Source organism: Oncorhynchus keta, chromosome 35 (genome assembly GCF_023373465.1).
Source record: "Oncorhynchus keta strain PuntledgeMale-10-30-2019 chromosome 35, Oket_V2, whole genome shotgun sequence".
NCBI classification, from domain to species: domain Eukaryota; kingdom Metazoa; phylum Chordata; class Actinopteri; order Salmoniformes; family Salmonidae; genus Oncorhynchus; species Oncorhynchus keta.
In genome coordinates, this window is record NC_068455.1 from 5558037 (window position 1) to 5574118 (window position 16082).

The 16082-nt window shown below is 45.1% G+C and overlaps 2 protein-coding genes across 2 annotated transcripts in view; one reads left to right on the forward strand and one right to left on the reverse strand.

The window, feature by feature from the left end:
- The window catches only part of LOC118369024 (tandem C2 domains nuclear protein), a 32345-nt gene extending 21625 nt beyond the window's left edge, over window positions 1–10720 (reverse strand). The window contains exons 1-8 of the mRNA XM_052496172.1: window positions 10660–10720; window positions 10313–10383; window positions 9661–9858; window positions 9150–9296; window positions 8013–8089; window positions 5317–5398; window positions 4221–4321; window positions 2963–3079 (exon numbers count right to left, since the gene is read on the reverse strand). Coding sequence (XP_052352132.1) covers window positions 2963–3079; window positions 4221–4321; window positions 5317–5398; window positions 8013–8089; window positions 9150–9296; window positions 9661–9858; window positions 10313–10382 — 792 coding nt within the window. The 5' untranslated portion in view covers window position 10383; window positions 10660–10720. The remainder of the gene's footprint in view (window positions 1–2962; window positions 3080–4220; window positions 4322–5316; window positions 5399–8012; window positions 8090–9149; window positions 9297–9660; window positions 9859–10312; window positions 10384–10659) is intronic.
- A 2051-nt stretch (window positions 10721–12771) lies between these two features.
- Window positions 12772–14733, forward strand: LOC127915624 (uncharacterized). Its single transcript, XM_052495844.1, has 4 exons — window positions 12772–12813; window positions 13112–13190; window positions 13443–14326; window positions 14689–14733. Exons 1-4 carry the CDS (start codon window positions 12772–12774, stop codon window positions 14731–14733), a joined length of 1050 nt encoding a protein of 349 aa, XP_052351804.1.
- Window positions 14734–16082: the final 1349 nt, after the last annotated feature.

The window sequence follows — 16082 nt, forward strand, 5'->3', positions numbered from 1 at the left end:
GTACCTGGTAGATTAGGATGGTATTCCACTCTGACTAGTACCTGGTAGATTAGGCCACTCTGACTAGTACCTGGTAGATTAGGATGGTACTCCACTCTGACTAGTACCTGGTAGATTAGGACGGTACTCCACTCTGACTAGTACCTGGTAGATTAGGATGGTATTCCACTCTGACTAGTACCTGGTAGATTAGGATGGTACTCCACTCTGACTAGTACCTGGTAGATTAGGCCACTCTGACTAGTACCTGGTAGATTAGGCCACTCTGACTAGTACCTGGTAGATTAGGCCACACTGACTAGTACCTGGTAGATTAGGATGGTACTCCACTCTGACTAGTACCTGGTACATTAGGCCACACTGACTAGTACCTGGTATATTAGGATGGTACTCCACTCTGACTAGTACCTGGTAGATTAGGCCACTCTGACTAGTACCTGGTAGATTAGGCCACTCTGACTAGTACCTGGTAGATTAGGCCTCTCTGACTAGTACCTGGTAGATTAGGACTCTCTGACTAGTACCTGGTAGATTAGGATGGTACTCCACTCTGACTAGTACCTGGTAGATTAGGATGGTACTCCACTCTGACTAGTACCTGGTAGATTAGGATGGTACTCCACTCTGACTAGTACCTGGTAGATTAGGCCACACTGACTAGTACCTGGTAGATTAGGATGGTAATCCACTCTGACTAGTACCTGGTAGATTAGGATGGTACTCCACTCTGACTAGTACCTGGTAGATTAGGATGGTACTCCACTCTGACTAGTACCTGGTAGATTAGGATGGTACTCCACTCTGACTAGTACCTGGTAGATTAGGATGGTACTCCACTCTGACTAGTACCTGGTAGATTAGGATGGTACTCCACTCTGACTAGTACCTGGTAGATTAGGACGGTACTCCACTCTGACTAGTACCTGGTAGATTAGGATGGTACTCCACTCTGACTAGTACCTGGTAGATTAGGATGGTACTCCACTCTGACTAGTACCTGGTAGATTAGGACGGTACTCCACTCTGACTAGTACCTGGTAGATTAGGATGGTACTCCACTCTGACTAGTACCTGGTAGATTAGGATGGTACTCCACTCTGACTAGTACCTGGTAGATTAGGATGGTAATCCACTCTGACTAGTACCTGGTAGATTAGGCCACTCTGACTAGTACCTGGTAGATTAGGCCACTCTGACTAGTACCTGGTAGATTAGGCCTCTCTGACTAGTACCTGGTAGTATGTTATCAGAGAGGATCACATTGTTTCTTCACTTACTCGTAGAACCTAGCGGAGCAAAAAGCATCAACAGTGCAAATGGATGAATCCTGTTCTCACTTAATTTACAGCCATTGACTCGTCAGGCCTGCAACAGCTCAACAACAGAAACGCTGCGCTCGACAAGAGGCTAAACTACCAGTGAGAACTAAAAGCCAGTGACGCGGAGGTCAAAGCTCAGAGCAGATCTCTCTGTCTCTCTCTCTCTACCTATCTATCTACCTATCAGGTACTAGAGAGTTGGACTAGTAACCGAAAGGTTGCAAGTTCAAATCCCTGAGCTGTCGTTCTGCCCCTGAACAGGCAGTTAACCCACTGTTCCTAGGCCAGTTAACCCACTGTTCCTAGACCAGTTAACCCACTGTTCCTAGGCCAGTTAACCCACTGTTCCTAGGCCAGTTAACCCACTGTTCCAAGATCAGTTAACCCACTGTTCCTAGGCCAGTTAACCCACTGTTCCTAGACCAGTTAACCCACTGTTCCTAGACCAGTTAACCCACTGTTCCTAGGCCAGTTAACCCACTGTTCCAAGATCAGTTAACCCACTGTTCCTAGGCCAGTTAACCCACTGTTCCTAGACCAGTTAACCCACTGTTCCTAGACCAGTTAACCCACTGTTCCTAGGCCAGTTAACCCACTGTTCCTAGGCCAGTTAACCCACTGTTCCAAGATCAGTTAACCCACTGTTCCTAGGCCAGTTAACCCACTGTTCCTAGACCAGTTAACCCACTGTTCCTAGACCAGTTAACCCACTGTTCCTAGGCCAGTTAACCCACTGTTCCTAGAACAGTTAACCCACTGTTCCTAGGCCAGTTAACCCACTGTTCCAAGATCAGTTAACCCACTGTTCCTAGGCCAGTTAACCCACTGTTCCTAGACCAGTTAACCCACTGTTCCTAGATCAGTTAACCCACTGTTCCTAGGCCAGTTAACCCACTGTTCCTAGACCAGTTAACCCACTGTTCCTAGACCAGTTAACCCACTGTTCCTAGGCCAGTTAACCCACTGTTCCTAGACCAGTTAACCCACTGTTCCAAGATCAGTTAACCCACTGTTCCTAGATCAGTTAACCCACTGTTCCTAGGCCGTCATTGAAAAGGTGTTCTTAACTGACTTGCCTGGTCAAATAAAGGTCAAATAAAATAAAACATCTGGGCCCGTATCCACAAAGCATCTTAGAGAATGAGTGCTGATCTAGGATCTGTCCATATAATCTTATTAATTCTGATCTAGGATCTGTCCATATAGTCTTATTCATTCTGATCTAGGATCTGTCCATATAATCTTATTCATTCTGATCTAGGATCTGTCCATATAATCTTATTCATTCTGATCTAGGATCTGTCCATATAATCGTATTAATTCTGATCTAGGATCTGTCCATATAGTCTTATTCATTCTGATCTAGGATCTGTCCATATAATCTTATTCATTCTGATCTAGGATCTGTCCATATAGTCTTATTCCTTATGATCTAAAAGGCAAAACTGATTCTAGATCAGCACTCCTACTCAGAGACGCTTTGTGGATACATGACCAGGTTAGCCAATGTAATGCCCAGGGGAGAGGATGGAAGAACGTTAGTTGCCAGAGAGAATAACTTTTACTTTCTCCCAGATTATATGGACAGATCCTAGATCAGCACTCATTTCCTCTCTATCAAACAGAAATGTTAAATAACTTACCGGAGAACCTTCCTTGACGGAGCTCTTGAACTGTACTGGTTTGCTCATAGTGATGATGCCTTTAAAGCTAATCTGCTGCTGCTCACTGCTGTTCTGAGCGAGGGACACATCCTTACACTGAGAGAAGGAGAGAAAGAAGACTTAGAGGTCTGGCTACAGAGTTAGCGGTCTGACTACAGAGTTAGAGGCCCGGCTACAGAGTTAGAGGTCTGGCTACAGAGTTAGAGGTCTGACTACAGAGTTAGAGGCCCGGCTACAGAGTTAGAGGCCCGGCTACAGAGTTAGAGGTCTGGCTACAGAGTTAGAGGCCCGGCTACAGAGTTAGAGGCCCGGCTACAAAGTTATAGGCCCGGCTACAGAGTTAGAGGCCCGGCTACAGAGTTAGAGGCCCGGCTACAGAATTAGAGGCCCGTCTACAGAGTTAGAGGCCCGGCTACAGAGTTAGAGGCCCGGCTACAGAGATAGAGGCCCGGCTACAGAGTTAGAGGTCTGGCTACAGAATTAGAGGCCCGTCTACAGAATTAGAGACCCGTCTACAGCGTTAGAGGTCTGACTACAGAGTTAGAGGCCCGGCTACAGAGTTAGAGACCCGGCTACAGAGATAGAGGCCCGGCTACAGAGTTAGAGGTCTGGCTACAGAATTAGAGGCCCGTCTACAGTGTTAGAGGCCCGTCTAGAGAGTTAGAGGTCAGTCTACAGAGTTAGAGGCCCGGCTACAGAGTTAGAGGTCCAGCTACAGAGTTAGAGGGCCGGCTACAGAGTTAGAGGCCCGGCTACAGAGTTAGAGGTCCGGCTACAGAGTTAGAGGCCCGGCTACAGAATCAGAGGCCCGGCTACAGAGTTAGAGGTCTGACTTCAGAGTTAGAGGTCTGACTACAGTAGGTATCATAGTGTATTTATTATACAGACACATCTAACCAAGTGTCTCAGGACTTCTCTTGTTTTTTGTTTGGAAGTAATTTATTTGTTAGTTGCTTCTACATTGTGATCGTATTTTGTGATATGAAAAAGCAGTGATTATTTTTCTTCACTAAAATACCTCTCAAAGCAGTGATTATTTCTCTTCACTAGAACACTTCTCAGAAGTTAACAGAGTAGTGACTTGTGAGAGAGAGGAGAAATTGAGATGGAGTTTCTGGGTCCTGGTTTCTGGTCCAACAATCTGAGACAGAGGCTCCATTCAGTCACCTAGCAGGCAGGTACAATGGGCCCTTCAGTCCCCTGGGTAGCCCCTTCCTCCCGCGGCCTATAACCGTACCTGTACCAACGTGATCCACACCTGCTCCAGGGCCTCCTGGTAACTCAGCCGGACACACACCTTCCCCAAGTCTCTCTCATCTCCAGACAATGTGATGGACTCTACAAAGACAGGCACATGTCGGTTCAATGGAAAACACCAACAGAGAGACATGTCAGATCAATGGAAAACACCAACAGAGAGACATGTCAGATCACTGGAAAACACCAACAGAGAGACATGTCAGATCACTGGAAAACACCAACAGAGAGACATGTCAGATCAATGGAAAACACCAACAGAGAGACATGTCAGATCAATGGAAAACACCAACAGAGAGACATGTCAGATCAATGGAAAACACCAACAGAGAGACATGTCAGATCAATGGAAAACACCAACAGAGAGACATGTCAGATCAATGGAAAACACCAACAGAGAGACATGTCAGATCAATGGAAAACACCAACAGAGAGACATGTCAGATCAATGGAAAACACCAACAGAGAGACATGTCAGATCAATGGAAAACACCAACAGAGAGACATGTCGGCTCAATGGAAAACACCAACAGAGAGACATGTCAGATCAATGGAAAACACCAACAGAGACATGTCAGATCAATGGAAAACACCAACAGAGACATGTCAGATCAATGGAAAACACCAACAGAGAGACATGTCGGCTCAATGGAAAACACCAACAGAGAGACATGTCAGATCACTGGAAAACACCAACAGAGAGACATGTCAGATCAATGGAAAACACCAACAGAGAGACATGTCGGCTCAATGGAAAACACCAACAGAGAGACATGTCAGATCAATGGAAAACACCAACAGAGAGACATGTCGGCTCAATGGAAAACAAGCTATTGAACAAGAACAAATCCATCTGCATTTGTGCATTGTGAAATTATTGATGTGTGTGTGTGTGTGGTGTGTGTGGTGTGTGTGTGTGTGTGTGTTCTATTTTCCTCCTAAATAAAAAATAATCATTCTGACAAAGTCTGTTAGGAAGTGGAATGTTGTCTTTGTTCTGTTGTCAGGGTTTAGTGTTTCCTTTATATTGGTTACCAAGGCTACGACAAGGGTGTGTGTGTGTGTGTAATGGTTACCAAGGCTACGGCTGTTCTCCAGGGAGTCCCTCTGGGAGGACGATGCACTGCTGCTCTGGACACTGGACACACTGTCGTAACGCTACAATGGGACACACACACACACACACACACACACACACACACACACACACACACACACACACACACACACACACACACACACACACACACACACACACACACACACACACACACGTGTGTGTTAGGCCCTGGACACACTGTCATAATAAACACAGAGACAACCTTGCGTGACATTAAAACATGAAATCAACAGGACATGAACAGGATGTTCAAACAGACTGAGTATTATTATCTCTGCATGAATACACTACATAATACACTACATAATACACTACATAATACATAATACACTACATAATACACTACATAATACACTACATAATACACTACATATTACACTACATAATACATAATACACTACATAATACACTACATATTACACTACATAATACACTACACAATACACTACATAATACACTACATAATACATAATACACTACATAATACACTACATATTACACTACATAATACACTACATAATACACTACATAATACACTACACAATACACTACATAATACACTACATAATACACTACATAATACATAATACACTACATAATACACTACATAATACACTACATAATACATAATACACTACATAATACACTACATAATACATAATACACTACATAATACACTACATATTACACTACATAATACACTACATAATACACTACACAATACACTACATAATACACTACATAATACACTACATAATACATAATACACTACATAATACACTACATATTACACTACATAATACATAATACACTACATAATACACTACATAATACATAATACACTACATAATACATAATACACTACACAATACACTACATAATACACTACATAATACATAATACACTACATAATACATAATACACTACATAATACATAATACACTACATAATACATAATACACTACATAATACACTACATAATACACTACATATTACACTACATAATACACTACATAATACACTACATAATACACTACATAATACATAATACACTACATAATACACTACATAATACATAATACACTACATAATACATAATACACTACATAATACACTACATAATACACTACATATTACACTACATAATACACTACATAATACACTACATAATACACTACATAATACACTACATAATACACTACATATTACACTACATAATACACTACATAATACACTACATAATACATAATACACTACATAATACACTACATATTACACTACATAATACACTACATATTACACTACATAATACACTACACAATACACTACATAATACACTACATAATACACTACATAATACATAATACACTACATAATACACTACATAATACACTACATAATACACTACATATTACACTACATAATACATAATACACTACATATTACACTACATAATACACTACATAATACACTACATATTACACTACATAATACACTACATATTACACTACATAATACACTACATATTACACTACATAATACACTACATAATACACTACATAATACACTACATATTACACTACATAATACATAATACACTACATACTACACTACATATTACACTACATAATACACTAAATAATACACTACATATTACACTACATAATACACTACATATTACACTACATAATACACTACATAATACATAATACACTACATACTACACTACATAATACACTACATAATACACTATATAATAAATAATACACTACATAATACACTACATAATACACTATATAATACATAATACACTACATAATACACTACATAATATACTACATAATACACTACATAATACACAACATAATACACAGCAACAGATAGACTTCCCTGATATTACACTACACAGTATCAGCTCAACAGCTAGACTTCCCCGATAAGGCACGAGAGCAACTAACAATACAACACACTAAGCATCCAATCACAAAGTTCTGGCCCAGGTTCAACCAGGTACAGGATGTGTCCCTATGTACTTTATAGTGAAGTACTGTTGTCCAGGGCCCATAGGTCACTACGTAGGGAATAGGGAGCAGTTTAAGATGCAAGCCTAATATCAGTACGCTGTGAAACACGTAATCAAACTGAAGTTTATCACGAAGTTCTGTTTCGATAGATTGTAATGCTTATCGTGTTTTTTTTTTTTTTTGGGGGCGAGACATGAGACCAAAAGTATTCATAACAAATACACACTATCAATATATACCTGGTAACCAACGGTGTTGTTGATGACTGGCGATTACAGTACAATACAATACACCTCAATATTACTAATACAGCCAAGAGGACCCCACCCAGACCAGCCCTAACCAAACCCTTACATATTATTGTGATTGATTACCACTTCCTTCAACACAATCAACAGAGCTTTGCGCCGTCTTTCAGAGGCTGAGAGGTGAGTGACGGTCGATGGAAACCATGAATGTGGCCGAGCGGGGGGGTGACGCACAACGGCTTTACATGTGGACGAAGGGAACACAAAGATATGGCAGCTCACAGGTGGATTTAGGCTTTGGCTTACGGAGGCATCACACTGAATGTGTCAGAGGTAAACAATACAGGTGGTTTGGTTTTTGCATAAACATCTTCACTCACCTGTATGTGGCTGGGAGGGTTGGAGTTGGACAAGTCAAACAGGGATTTGCTCAGATTCCCAGTCGTCACATTCCCACCTGAAAGCCAAGCAAACCGTATTAAGCTAAGATACCTTTTCCCCAAATGTGAAAGCTAAGCAAATAGTTACTAAGACACAGGAAAATCTCAGTATTTGCAATATGATGACGGGATTCTTTTCTCTTTCTGATTTTACAGTACACACCTGATCCACAGAGACTTTTCTTATCCCTGATATTACAGTACACTAGGGGTCAGGGGTCATATTACAGTACACTAGGGGTCAGGGGTCATATTACAGTACACTAGGGGTCAGGGGTCATATTACAGTACACTAGGGGTCAGGGGTCATATTACAGTACACTAGGGGTCAGGGGTCATATTACAGTACACACCTGATCCACAGAGACTTTTCTTATCCCTGATATTACAGTACACTAGGGGTCAGGGGTGAAATACAGTACACTAGGGGTCAGGGGTGAGATACAGTACACTAGGGGTCAGGGGTGAGATACAGTACAGGGTTAGAGGTGAGATACAGTACAGGGTTAGAAGTCAGGGGTGATATTACAGTACACTAGGGGTCAGGGGTGAAATACAGTACACTAGGGGTCAGGGGTGAGATACAGTACACTAGGGGTCAGGGGTGAGATACAGTACAGGGTTAGAGGTGAGATACAGTACAGGGTTAGAAGTCAGGGGTGATATTACAGTACACTAGGGGTCAGGGGTGATATTACAGTACACTAGGGATCAGGGATGATATTGCAGTACACTAGGGGTCAGGGGTGAAATACAGTACACTAGGGGTCAGGGGTGAGATACAGTACAGGGTTAGGGGTCAGGGGTCATATTACAGTACAGGGTTAGGGTGATATTACAGTACAGGGTTAGGGGTCAGGGTGATATTACAGTACAGGGTTAGGGGTCAGGGTGATATTACAGTACAGGGTTAGGGGTCAGGGTGATATTACAGTACAGGGTTAGGGGTCAGGGGTGATATTACAGTACAGGGTTAGGGTGATATTACAGTACAGGGTCAGGGTGATATTACAGTACAGGGTTAGGGTGATATTACAGTACAGGGTTAGGGGTCAGGGGTGATATTACAGTACACACCTGATTCTGAGCCCCGGAGACTCTTTTTCAGATTGCTGTGTCGTGTTGTTCCGGGAGACATGTTGGGGGAGGAGTCGGGGTTATAGACTATGTGACTGGCCCCTGACAGCTCCGCCTTCCTCTCTGCATAGGTGCTCCTGGCTGAACCTGGGGTACATAGAGGTTAGAGGTCACAGGTCAGAAGTTACATAACACATTCCCTCAACCTGGTATACACAGAGGTTAGAGGTCACAGGTCAGAGGTTACATAACACATCCCCTAAACCTGGGATACACAGAGAGAGATTATTGCCATAATCAATACAGTATGTACATCATTATGATATTAGCAATAAAACATTAATTGATATACATTTTCGCTCTGAGAAAAGCCCAGATAATGGTGGTTGTAAAAAATGTCCACATTTGTGACAGTAAAAGACACTGATTGAATTTGTAAGTCGCTCTGGATAAGAGCGTCTGCTAAATGACTTAAATGTAAATGTAAATGTAAATTTGACTTGATACATACTGTGTAGCCCTGGTGTCTGGTAGCCGAGGTAACGTGATCCTCGTGGTTGGATGTAGGAAGGTTTGTACGTGGGGAGGACAAAGGGGATCTCTTTTCCATCCAAGGGGAGTTTAGAGAGGAGATAGTCCTCTGATACCCCTACACCCTTCCTGGGGCCACCTGAGATAGCTCTGGCAGGGGGCATCTTCATTGTAATCACTACAGAGTAGAATAAACCATTATTTTTCCTCAGAGGGACTTCAGTTTACTAAGTAGTAGACATCTATCACATTTTATGGACGGGGCGGCAGGGTAGTCTAGTGGTTAGAGCGTTGGACTAGAAACTGAAACGTTGCAAGTTGCAAGTTTGAATCCCCGAGCTGACAAGGTAAAAATCTGTGTTTCTGCCCCCTGAACAAGGCAGGTAACCCACTGTTCCTAGGCCGTCGTTATAAATAAGAATTTGTTCTTAATCGACTTGCCTGGTAAAATAAATCAGTCTGTAAACTATAGGGTACTACATTAAAAAGAGCTTAAAATAACACAAAGGATAGAGGCTAATCAATGTATTTTCTTTAATAAACATTTGATAGATGGGTGATATAATATAAGCCAAGGAGTAATCCAATAGGCTATTTATTTATTTTTATATTTATAAAATTAACAATTTTACCTTGCTGTTCTATCTCAGCGTCCTTGCCTAGGAAGGTCTTGCAGCAGTGCTTGATGCATTCCATTGCCATGCTGTATTAGAGTCGTAATCAGAGTACACAACAGAATAAACAGCAGCACGAAGCCAACTGTATTACCGCATGAAAGTTTCTGAGAATTTGCATTCAAATAACTGACTGCGATTTATCTTTCTGACGACAGGAATAGTTCAAGAAATGAATTGACAGGAGTCAGCTATATCTTCTGATGAGAAGAGATACATAGGTAGAAACGATTCCGAGACATTTCAGCAATTATTATCATCTCACAATAACCACATTAACCAAACTAAAACAAATGTATAAAAACCTGCTAAGCAGATATTCCCGCCGCGGGAAGACGCACAACTTCTTTCAGTACTTCTCTATAGAACAGCTGGAATAGTGGGTATTCTCCCAAACTGTCCTCGTCCTTAACTTCCACTGAAACCACAGACACGTTTTAGGTCCTAGTGCCCGTCGAGTTTAAGGCTGGTTGGTTCTGTGGACGTGCTTCCTCTCTCTCCGCTAATGCCCTTCAACGAGACGTTCTCAAGATTAACAAGCTTCCTTCTCCAAAAAACAAATCTTGATCTCCATGTTATAGTCTGTTCATGTGATCTCCATATGAGCATGTATTACCCTAATCAGAAGTCTCCTCATTTGACCTCCCAGTTTTGGACACAATTGGCTTTTGTTGCTAATCCCCAAAATCATGACATAAGAAGACTAACTTTGACCAGATGCAGCATTCAGATCCAGTACGTTTTATTTGACTGACCAGGTTCACTTACAGGTTGATACTGGAGAGGACTGACCAGGTTGTTATTGGAGAGGACTGACCAGGTTGTTACTGGAGAGGACTGACCAGGTTGTTACTGGAGAGGACTGACCAGGTTGTTATTGGAGAGGACTGACCAGGTTGTTATTGGAGAGGACTGACCAGGTTGTTACTGGAGAGGACTGACCAGGTTGTTACTGGAGAGGACTGACCAGGTTGTTATTGGAGAGGACTGACCAGGTTGTTACTGGAGAGGACTGACCAGGTTGTTACTGGAGAGGACTGACCAGGTTGTTACTGGAGAGGACTGACCAGGTTGTTACTGGAGAAGACTGACCAGGTTGTTACTGGAGAGGACTGACCAGGTTGTTATTGGAGAGGACTGACCAGGTTGTTACTGGAGAGGACTGACCAGGTTGTTACTGGAGAGGACTGACCAGGTTGTTACTGGAGAGGACTGACCAGGTTGTTACTGGAGAAGACTGACCAGGTTGTTACTGGAGAGGACTGACCAGGTTGTTATTGGAGAGGACTGACCAGGTTGTTATTGGAGAGGACTGACCAGGTTGTTATTGGAGAGGACTGACCAGGTTGTTACTGGAGAGGACTGACCAGGTTGTTACTGGAGAGGACTGACCAGGTTGTTACTGGAGAGGACTGACCAGGTTGTTACTGGAGAGGACTGACCAGGTTGTTATTGGAGAGGATAGACCAGGTTGTTATTGGAGAGGACTGACCAGGTTGTTACTGGAGAGACACCTGAAACCCCACCTCTTTAAGGAATACCTAGGATAGGATAAGTAATCCTTCTCACCCCCTAAAAGATTTAGATGCACTATTGTAAAGTGGCTGTTCCACTGGATGTCATAAGGTGAATGCACCAATTTGTAAGTCGCTCTGGATAAGAGCGTCTGCTAAATGACGTAAATGTAAATGTAGGACTGACCAGGTTGTTATTGGAGAGGACTGACCAGGTTGTTACTGGAGAGGACTGACCAGGTTGTTATTGGAGAGGACTGACCAGGTTGTTACTGGAGAGGACTGACCAGGTTGTTATTGGAGAGGACTGACCAGGTTGTTATTGGAGAGGACTGACCAGGTTGTTATTGGAGAGGACTGACCAGGTTGTTACTGGAGAAGACTGACCAGGTTGTTATTGGAGAGGACTGACCAGGTTGATACTGGAGAGGACTGACCAGGTTGATACTGGAGAAGACTGACCAGGTTGTTATTGGAGAGGACTGACCAGGTTCACTGGTCAGTCCTCTCGTGAACAGAGAGAAGAGGAGACAGACAGCATCGCATCTCACATCTCATTACACCTTCTGGAAACATCTGAGCTCAATTTTGAGTCTCACAGCAAAGGGTCTGAATACTTATGTAAATAAGGTATCTGTTTTTTAATTTTTAATAGATTTGCAAAAAAAACAGTTTTTGCTTTGTCATTATGGGGTATTGTATGTAGATTGATAAGGAAAACAAACAATTGTATCAATTTTAGAATAACGTAACAAAATATGGAAAAAGTCCAGGGGTCTGAATACTTGCAGCACTGGCAACATGCCTTTCCCTTCCGCATCGCAGTGGTTAATGTTAAAACCACTTCCTACATTCCTACACACAAGTCATGATTTATGGTTTCAGATCAAACACCGACGAATCATGAGCACACAGAGGATTCAGCACAGTATTATACGCCACAGTGTACGTTGGAAAGATTCCAGCACCGTCTTTGTTTTTTGGTGTGAAATAATCTACTGCAAACAGCTGAGGACACCTAATAATAATAATATATGCCATTTAGCAGACGCTTTTATCCAAAGCGACTTACAGTCATGTGTGCATACATTCTACGTATGGGTGGTCCCGGGAATCGAACCCACTACCCTGGCGTTACAAGCGCCATGCTCTACCAACTGTGCTACAGAAGGACACCTCTAATCTCAGAGAACACAATCAGAATCTAGCGGAGTAGAGCATCTCTAACGCAACACACTCTTAGTGCCCCATCTCCTGGCCAACTATACCAAGCACATACTGGATCCTGGACTTCCTGACGGGCCGCTCCTCAGGTGGTCAGGGTAGGCAACAATACATCAGCCACGCTGTGGAACGCCTCCCACCCTCCATAGAACGCTCCTAACCTCCTTCCCTCCAGCAGAACTCTCCTCCCTCCCACCCTCCAGCAGAACTCTCCTCCCTCCCACCCTCCAGCAGAACTCTCCTCCCTCCCACCCTTCCGTAGAACTCTCCTCCCTCCCTCCCTTCCTCCCGTAGAACACTCCTCCCACCCTCCCGTAGAACTCTCCTCCCTCCCTCCCTTCCTCCTGTAGAACGCTCCTCCCACCCTCCTGTAGAACGCTCCTCCCACCCTCCTGTAGAACGCTCCTCCCACCCTCCCGTAGAACGCTCCTCCCACCCTCCCGTAGAACGCTCCTCCCACCCTCCTGTAGAACGCTCCTCCCACCCTCCTGTAGAACGCTCCTCCCACCCTCCTGTAGAACGCTCCTCCCACCCTCCTGTAGAACGCTCCTCCCACCCTCCTGTAGAACGCTCCTCCCACCCTCCCGTAGAACGCTCCTCCCACCCTCCTGTAGAACGCTCCTCCCACCCTCCTGTAGAACGCTCCTCCCACCCTCCTGTAGAACGCTCCTCTCTACCTCCTGTAGAACGCTCCTCCCACCCTCCTGTAGAACGCTCCTCCCACCCTCCTGTAGAACGCTCCTCCCACCCTCCTGTAGAACGCTCCTCCCACCCTCCTGTAGAACGCTCCTCCCACCCTCCTGTAGAACACTCCTCCCACCCTCCCGTAGAACGCTCCTCCCACCCTCCTGTAGAACGCTCCTCCCACCCTCCTGTAGAACGCTCCTCTCTACCTCCTGTAGAACGCTCCTCCCACCCTCCTGTAGAACGCTCCTCCCACCCTCCTGTAGAACGCTCCTCCCACCCTCCTGTAGAACGCTCCTCCCACCCTCCTGTAGAACGCTCCTCCCCCCCTCCTGTAGAATGCTCCTCTCTACCTCCTGTAGAATGCTCCTCCCACCCTCCTGTAGAACGCTCCTCCCACCCTCCTGTAGAACGCTCCTCTCTACCTCCTGTAGAACGCTCCTCCCACCCTCCTGTAGAACGCTCATCCCACCCTCCTGTAGAACGCTCCTCTCTACCTCCTGTAGAACGCCCCTCCCACCCTCCTGTAGAACGCTCCTCCCTCCCTCATGTAGAACGCTCCTCCCTCCCTCATGTAGAACGCTCCTCCCTCCCTCTCCCTCTTGTAGAATGCTCCTCCCTCCCTCCCTCCCTCCCTCTCCCTCATGTAGAACCCTCCTCCCTCCCTCATCTAAAACTCCCCTCCCTCCCTCCCTCCCTCCCTCCCGTAGAATGCTCCTCCCTCCCTCCCTCTCCCTCCTGTAGAGCGCCCCTCCCTCCCTCCCTCCCTCCCTCCCTCCCTCCCTCCCTGTAGAGCGCCCCTCCCTCCCTCCCTCTCCCTCCTGTAGAGCGCCCCTCCCTCCCTCCCTGTAGAGCGCTCCTCCCTCCCCCCCTCTCCCTCTTGTAGAATGCTCCTCCCTCACCCTCATGTAGAACTCTCGTCCCTCGTTGCCCGGTCCTTTGATCTGGAAGATGTAGAAAGCTCCCGGGTATCTAATAATAATAATAATAATATATGCCATTTAGCAGACGCTTTTATCCAAAGCGACTTACAGTCATGTGTGCATACATTCTACGTATGGGTGGTCCCGGGGATCGAACCCACTACCCTGGCGTTACAAGCGCCATGCTCTACCAACTGAGCTACATCTGGAAGATGTAGAAAGATCCAGGGTATCTGGTGGTGGCCTGCATCTGGAAGATATAGAAAACTCCAGGGTATCTGGTGGTGGCCTTGGGACGCTGCGGCCTGAGGACAGGTCCATGTGACGGCAAAGGATGGTGAAGGGCCTGTCTCTACAAGCTGGGTTCTCAGTACTACACATACACTGACTGGAGAGGGAGGAATGGGATTGGGGGGGAGAGATGTATCACTTAGAGAGGGAGGAATGGGATGGGGGGGAGAGATGTATCACTTAGAGAGGGAGGAATGGGATTGGGGGGGAGAGATGTATCACTTAGAGAGGGTGGAATGGGATGGGGGAGAGAGGGGAGAGATGTATCACTTAGAGAGGGTGGAATGGGATGGGGGGGAGAGATGTATCACTTAGAGAGGGAGGAATGGGATTGGGGGGAGATGTATCACTTAGAGAGGGTGGAATGGGATGGGGGGAGAGATGTATCACTTAGAGAGGGAGGAATGGGATTGGGGGGGAGAGATGCATCACTTAGAGAGGGAGGAATGGGATTGGGGGAGAGATGTATCACTTAGAAAGGGAGGAATGGGATTGGGGGGAGAGATGTATCACTTAGAGAGGGAGGAATGGGATTGGGGGAGAGATGTATCACTTAGAGAGGGAGGAATGGGATTGGGGGGGGTGTATCACTTTGAGAGGGAGGAAGGGGATTGGGGGAGAGATGTATCACTTAGAGAGGGAGGAATGGGATTGGGGGATGTATCACTTTGAGGGGGAGGAATGGGATGGGGCAGATGCATCACTTAGAGGGGGAGGCATGGGATGGGGGGGGGTGCATCACTTAGAGAGGGAGGAATGGGATTGGGGGGGAGAGATGTATCACTTAGAGAGGGACGAATGGGATTGGGGGGGATAGATGTATCACTTAGAGAGGGAGGAATGGGATTGTGGGGGAGAGATTTATCACTTAGAGAGGGAGGAATGGGATTGGGGGAGATGTATCACTTAGAGAGGGAGGAATGGGATTGTGGGGGAGAGATGTATCACTTAGAGAGGGAGGAATGGGATTGTGGGGGAGAGATGTATCACTTAGAGAGGGAGGAATGGGATTGGGGGAGAGATGTATCACTTAAAGAGGGAGGAATGGGATTGGGGGGGGGTGTATCACTTAGAGAGGGAGGAATGGGATTG